The sequence below is a fragment of the Orycteropus afer genome, unplaced genomic scaffold, assembly GCF_000298275.1.
Source record: "Orycteropus afer afer isolate SDZICR_OR568_19922 unplaced genomic scaffold, OryAfe1.0 scaffold00034, whole genome shotgun sequence".
In the NCBI taxonomy this organism is placed as follows: domain Eukaryota; kingdom Metazoa; phylum Chordata; class Mammalia; order Tubulidentata; family Orycteropodidae; genus Orycteropus; species Orycteropus afer.
This window is the reverse complement of record NW_006921621.1, coordinates 17,917,982-17,925,314: the sequence shown is the minus strand read 5'-3', so window position 1 is coordinate 17,925,314 and position 7,333 is coordinate 17,917,982. Positions and strand designations below refer to the sequence as shown.

At 49.8% G+C, this 7,333-nt stretch overlaps 1 protein-coding gene across 1 annotated transcript; it reads right to left on the bottom strand.

The window, feature by feature from the left end:
• Positions 1-10: 10 nt before the first annotated feature.
• TREM2 (triggering receptor expressed on myeloid cells 2) lies at positions 11-5,994 on the bottom strand. The gene is given in 6 exon segments (XM_007936322.1): positions 11-16; positions 296-439; positions 441-465; positions 1,378-1,468; positions 4,064-4,414; positions 5,952-5,994. Coding segments are annotated over 6 exon segments (657 nt in total). The 5' UTR covers positions 5,992-5,994.
• Between the last annotated feature and the right edge of the window lie 1,339 nt (positions 5,995-7,333).

The window sequence follows — 7,333 nt, the reverse complement described above, 5'->3', positions numbered from 1 at the left end:
CACTTGGTGATTAGATCTAGAAAGAGCAAACAGAAAAGAATAAAAGAAGTTGTCCGCCCAGTTTGGACCCTGTAAGCATTGGAGGGACTTGGTATCCTAAAGGCTCTAGACCTCAAGGAGCCAAACCTTTTATCTTTTCCTCATTCCATTGCATTCTCCTAGCCCTAGCAGGAGAGACGAACTGCATGAAACCCAAACCTACCGAGCTGTCTTCAATTTATTTGTGAGAGTATTTAATGTCCAATGGAAGAAGTTGACAGATGGCCCTCACACCCCCTCCCCAAGAAGTCCTTGCTCCCAGGGGCCCAGGTAAGTAGGGCTCAGACAGAGTGGCTCCTTTCCAGAGCAGAACCAGGAATCTTGGTGGCAAAAGCAGCAAGTGTGCAGATGGTCTGATCCCTGGCCGGACTTCTCCTGGGCCTCTCCTCCCATCTAGGGTCCTGTCTTCTCAGGTGTCTCTCAGCCCTGCAATAGAACAAGTCCTCACATGGCCCTCTCAGCTCCACTGAGGCACCCCTGCCTGACCCATCACCCAGCTACCACCATGCTCTCAAGCTCACCTGTCAGGGTTTGGAGCTGGTGCCCTGGGTCCTGGTTATAGTTGAGCCCACTGATTGAAGGTGTCCTCATCTTCCACCCACGCCAGGCCACAACCCAGAGGACGCTAGTTACTAGAAGCTTGCTGAGAAAGATGCAGGCCAGGAGTAGAAAGATGGAAGTGTGTGAAAAGGGGATGTCCTCTTCAGAAGGGCTCCTTGGAGAGACAATAAGGGCAGATTGGAGGCCTTGAGGTGGCATGGAGATAGCAATCTGCTCCCAGAGAGAGTAATAGGGAGACCAGGAGCTTCTGGGGGCTCAGAATGCCATCCTCCCAGCACCTCACTTCATAAGGGGCTTTGTGGGGCTCAGAGGAGCCTATAGTCAGGAGACCTGGGTTCTAGTCATGGATATCCCACTAACCTGCTGAATGCACTTACATATAACCTTCCCTCTCAGAGTGTTTTTCTGCTGTACACGACGGTATGGTGTGTGTGTGTTCATGCATGTGTATATATTTATACCGGCATGGACCAATCAGAACTTCTTCTGCTCCTACCAAAGGGGCAGAGGCCTAACATTTTCATTGTCGCTGCATTGTGAGGGTATCGGGGATGCCTGGAGAGGAGTAGAAGGTGGCTATTCAGAGGGCCTAGAGCAGCAATTTACAAGCTCATCCTGGCTGGTTGAAGGGGTATTTAGACAATTCCATAGCCAGGACTTTCCATGCTCTAATTGCTTTGGGACTTGCAGTTCTGAGACCCCCACCCTCCACACCATGCTGGGCCTCAGCAGGGCGCAGTTCTGCCCAGTGGTCTTAGGGAAGACCCATCATGGTACCTGGAGATGCTGTGCTCCACTTGGGCCTCCTCAAAGCTCTCGGGTTCCTCAGGGACCCAGAAATCTCCAGACTCCTGGGGGTCAAGGGGGTCTGTGGGAGACAGAGTCTGTGAGCTTCTAGCCCCTCCTCCTTGAGGCAGCCTACAGTGGTGGGTAAGGAAAACCTTGCATGTGGGGTTAGGCCCTCTGGACTCTGGTCCTGTGTGGATCAAGTCATTTCACTTCTCTGACAGTCTCTTCATCTGTAAAGAGGAATGCCTCCTTAATAGCAGTGATGCCAGGATTCAATGAGAGAATCTCTGAATAGTGCCCAGCACTCCAAAGAGCTCATAACTGCAACTCTATTTCCCACCACAAGGGGGCTTTGTGAAGATCAAATGGAATAATGAATGTATTTGAAAGTCCTGTGTAAATAAAATCTTAAGAAGTCTACACAAGCTATGGTTTATTATGCATTATTAGTATTATACTATTATTTCCCTGCCACAGTTTCATAGTGTTTTCTTGACTGCAATCTTATGGAAGCAGATTGCCAGGCCCACCACTGCTGTGTGGGTTTCAACTGCCAACTTTTCCATTAGTAGTTGAGTGCAAACTGCTTGGGTCAGCCAATGAACTTCTGGCTAAGCCTTTGGGAAAAAAAAAAAAAAAAAAAAAACACCTCACTACCATTGAGTCAACCAACTCATTGGATTTCCAAGGCTGTAGATGTTTACAGAAGCAGATTGCCCCATCTTTCTTCCTTGGAGCGACTGGTGGGTTCAAACCACTGACCTTCTAGTTAACAACCATATGTCTTAACCACTACACCAGCCTTAGACACTGAAAATTCCTGTGTTTCCCACCTCCCACAAACATTTAGAAAAATGGTAGAGGTGGGATTTTATATATAGGGTAGGCAGTCTTCCATACCCCATCTCCACTCTTCCACCTCCCCAGCTCAGGCAAATATTACTCCGGATCCTTATTTCCACACCAGGGGCCATATTTAGGGGAGGAGAGGGTCAGAAAAAGGATAGATAATCCCAGATATGGTCTCCTTGGGACATATTTGTGTTCTGGAGACACAGACAAAGGGCTTTTCCCTGTGCAAAGGAGCCACCCTGTCTCACCTGCATCAGACCTGGTATAAGGATTTCAAGACAGTTGAACTGCAGGAGGCTTGGAACCAGGGAAACACTAACCCAAGAGCAATGTTAACTCTTGTCATCTCATCTGTGTCTCATGGGAGCCCTGTGGGTCAGTAGGACAGGCACCATGGTTTCCATTTAAAGATGAGGAAATGGGAGCCCAGAGAAGTAGAGCAACATGCCCAATGTCACAGCAAGTATTCTTTCTCAGGTCATTTTTCTGCACCAGGTTGGTGCTTAATTTACGTTGTTGGTATGTTCGTTGGTTGGTTGAATGAGGGAATAAATCAACCTCCATCTATTCCTTAAGAGCCATCTACAATGTTCACATATTACCAGTTCCCAGTTGTCTTCAAGTCAGTTCCAACTCATGGAGACCCTATGTGTGTCAGAGCAAAACTGCACTCCATAGGGTTTTCAATGGCTGAGTTTTTGGAAGTAGATGATCAGGCTTTTTCTCTAAGGCACCTCTGGATGGACTCGAACCTCCAAACTTTCTGTTAGCAGCCAAGTACATTAACATTTGCACTACCCAGGGGCTGCATTCACATACCAACCCAATGCAAAATGGATAAAATTGTTTGGGGAAGCAGGGCAACACCTGGCTCATACAATGAATGCTTCATGCAAATTAAAGAACATGCCCTTCCTGTAGGTGTGCTGTCCTGCACCACGGAGTTCAGCCTGATGAAAGGAGTCCAGGATGGATTTTGGTCCCCTTGTGCCAGGAGTCCTGTTGTTGTTAGGTACCATTAAGTAGTTTCTAACTCATAGCAACCTTATGTACAACAAAACTAAACACTGCCTTGTCCTGCACCATCCTCACAATCATTGCTATGCTTGAACTCATCATTGCAGTCACTGTGTCAATCCATCCTGTTGAAGGTCTTCCCTTCTGGTGGCATAGTGCCTAACAAGAAGGCTGGCAGTTCAAAACCCACCAGCCGCTCCTTGGAAGGAAGGTTGGGCAATCTACTTCCGCAGAGATACCACCTCAGAAACCCAAGGAGGGGTCACTATGAGTTGGATCCAACTCTACAGCAGTCAAGTATGCTATCCTTCTCCAGGCCCTGGTCCATTCCAATAACATGACCAGTGTATGAGAGACAAAAAGTCTGGCTTTTCTTTCTTCCAAGAAGCATTCTGGCTGTACTTCTTCCAAGACAGAAGTCCCAGGTGATGCAAATGGTCAAACACCTAACTATTAAGTGGAAAATTGGTCATTTGAAACCACCCAGAGGTGTTGTGGAAGACAGGCCTGGCATCTGCTTCTGAAAGGTCACAGCCTTGAAAACCTATGGAGCAGTTTTACTCTGCAACACTTGGGATTGCCATGGATTGGAATTGACTTTATGGAAACTGGTGTGTGTGTGTGTGTGTGTGTGCAGTAAGCAACTTGCATGGCCATCTATTGTGGGCCTGAGTGGGGAGTAGGGTCTACACTGTGGGTTTTCCCAGGGTTCCCAAAAGCCCAGTGGGTAGACCTGCACACGGTTACCAAAGACAGGAGCCCTGGCCCATAAGTGGGCCAGACATGTGGTCAGCCACCCACTCACCAGCCAGCACCTCCACCAGGACCTTGCTGAGGATGTCAGCCTCACTGCCACGGAGGCTCTGGCACTGGTAGAGGCCAGCATCATGGGCTTGAAGGTTCCGCAGCGTAATGGTGAGTGTGCCACTTAGGGCATCATCTGTGATGGCTGTGCTCCCATTCCACCTCTTCAAGAAGGACAGCAGCCACGAGCGGTGGGTGCTGACTACCTGCTGGCACGGGCCTTCCTCACCCAGCTGTCGGCACCAGGCCTTGCGTCTGCTCCAGTACTTCGAGGAGTCATAGGGGCAGGAGACCTGCAGGGGCCAGCCTTCCACACCCTGGAACACTGTGATGTTGTGGGCTGGGGACAGGCCTAGGGAGGAGACATTCATCCACTCTTTCATTCATTTACCAGGTATTTATGCAGTGAGCAAATCAGACAAAACCTCTGCCCTTAAAGAGCTTAAGTTCTTATATAAGTTGGGAGAAAGGAGCACAGGTCAGCCATGAACACAGGGGAGCTGGGAACCAGGAACTCTGGGTGCTGGATCTGGCTTTGTCACTGGTGCACTTGCTGGGCATTTTAGAGATCTAACTGACCATCTCTGGACTTATTTCCAGAAACATTTGGTTTGAAGTCTCCTTTAGTTCTATTCTACACATCTTCTCTCATCATATGGGGCCAAGGCCTCCCTCCTCCCCTCTTCATCTCAAGAAAGCCCGGTGGGGAGCAGGGAGAGAAATGCTCCTGCCAGGGCCAGTGGGGCTGGCTCCATGGAGCCTGGGCTGACCTGGGCGCACTCCCCATGCTGGCCTTGCTGCTTACTCTGCAGCTGCCCACGCTGATACCAGCTTCACAGTCTCTGCTTTCCTGACCTTTAACTTCCAGCTTCCCTATTTCTGTGGCTTTGTTCCCCTTTCAAGAGAGACTCATGTCAGAGTTATTTTGGGGGAGACATGAGGCTGCTATTTTGGGGACCCTCCTTAGGATCAGAGGGATGGGTTTAGAGCACCAGCCTATCGCCAGTGCAAGGGCTGCAAGGCACTCAGCTAGAGCTTTCTGCCTCAGTTCCCCCTCTCTTGATCCTCCTCTCTTTACCCCATCTCCAACCAGATGGTGACAGAAACTTGAAAGATGGGTTTGGGGAGCCGTGGCCTGCCATATGAGACTAGATGGGAAGTGCCCCTCTGTACATGATCCCCATCCATCCTGCTCTTTCAGGCCAACCCCACAGTACCCTCTCTCCACCTCGAGCTAAGAAGCTGCAAGAGCAAGAGTCCATCATGACAGTCTCCCATCACCTTGGTTTGCTCATTGCTTTAAGGGGAACAAAGTGGACTTTTTCCTAATGGGAAGAGGCAATTGGTTCCAAGAATTTGGGGTGTCAATCTTCCATCTCAGTGACAGAAATCTTCAGTCCGTTGCCTCCCATTGAGGGCTGAGGGCAATTTGGACAAGAGCACCTACAGAGCTCAGGAGGAGACCCCTAAAGACACAGGTTACTGTCTCAGTTTCTTTTCTCCTTTATCCCTTACCTCCCACCTTGTCACTTTTGGAATGGCCCTATGCTTAAGCAGTGCATGATTTTATGGGCCCTTACCAGAGCCCCCCAAGACTTCCCTCAACTGCAGCTAGTGCTTGAGATGCCCCCATCAGAGCTCATTCCCTGCTGATGGGTCAGAGTCCACCTTCCTTATGGCCCAAAATGCATGAAGAGCCTGGCAGTGGGTTTGATACTGGATGTGGAGAGAGCATGAGGAATCTGGGTCATAGGAAAAGGCAGGGTGCAGGATTGGGGATTGGACATGCTGAGGACCCCCTCTTCATAGTTCACTGTGTGCCCCCCCCACAGTATCAGCTCAAGGAAGGTGAGGAAAGAGGCCTCAGAGGAGGAAGATGGGGATCCTACCTGTGACTGCAAGCAGGAGGAACAGCTGGAGAGGCTCCATGTTGCCCTTCTCTGGCTGGGGGAAGGTGGACACGGGGTGCCTTGTGCAAGATCTTGTTTTCCCTTGGACTGCAGAAAGGAGAGGATCAGGCACATCAGGCACTGCTCACAGGAACTGGGTTCCTGGGGATTGAGCAACAGTCAGGACTGGGGTCTGGCTTTATGATTCAGAGCTGGAGTGGGGGGTGGGGGTGGGGAAGAGGGGAGGAGGAGTGGCCACTGCAGCTTGGGACAGGCTGAGGCCAGCCCACCATTCTTTAGTGTCAACAAGGGTGGGCCTCCAGAGCTGGGGCTGCTCAGGGCCCAAGGTTACTAGGTCTCCTTGCAGAGCCTAGTCCAGAGAACAAGCCTCACTGCTGTGTTCAGACCCTTCTGCAACCACTGGGCCATCCTCTAGTTCTAGCCGTGCACAGGAGGGAGAGCAGCTGCAGTCTCTAAGGTCAGGACCCTTATCCAGCCCCTCTAGTCCATCCCTCTGGGGCTGACTCTCCTTAGTGCGGCAACACCTAAGAGCATGACCCTGCAGCCAGACTGCCTGTCTTCCAGTCGTTCCTTGCTTACTTCCTGCATGTGTAAACACTTGCCTATAAGCCCTCTGGGTCTCGTTCCCATAGCTATAAAATGGAGAAATGATGGTATTTATAGCTGTTGAGACAATAAAATTAATTTCTACAGATAAAGTGCTTTAGAACAGGTTCTGACACAGAGTTGGGACTCAATAAATATTAACTATTACTATTATTTTAATTAAGGAGCTCTGATGGCTCAATGCCTAAGGTAGTTGGCTGTTTCCCAGAAAGCTAATGGTTCAAACCCACCAGCTGCTCCATGGAAGGAAGATGGGACAATCTATTTCGGTAGAGATTACCACTTTGGAAACCCAGTGGGGATTCCTATGAGTCAGAATTGACTCAATAGCTGTGGGTTTTTTGGTTTTGTTATCTCAATTAGCAGGGAACACGGGGTATTATGAGAGAGAGTTTCTCTCCCATCTGGAATTTCTTGCCCAATATTTAGCCTCCTTTGAATAGTCGGGTACCTCTTGTGTGCACATATGCCCACTGGCAGGCATTACTTTTGTGCACACACACACCTTGAACTCCCAACCATCCTATGGGACAGGACAAGAGATAATATTTCCTAGAGTTCTAGAGGTGGAGGTATATCCCCCCCCCCCCCGACAGGCAGGGATAACTGTGAAAGGTGATCTAGGTACAGGGACCCTCAAGTATAAAGACACAGAGGTGTGACATGCCCCCATGAACTAAGGTGCTGTGGGTGGGGGATGGAGGTTTGAAGCAATTCACAGGAGCCAGAAAGTGAGTTGTACTGGGGCTAGGAGC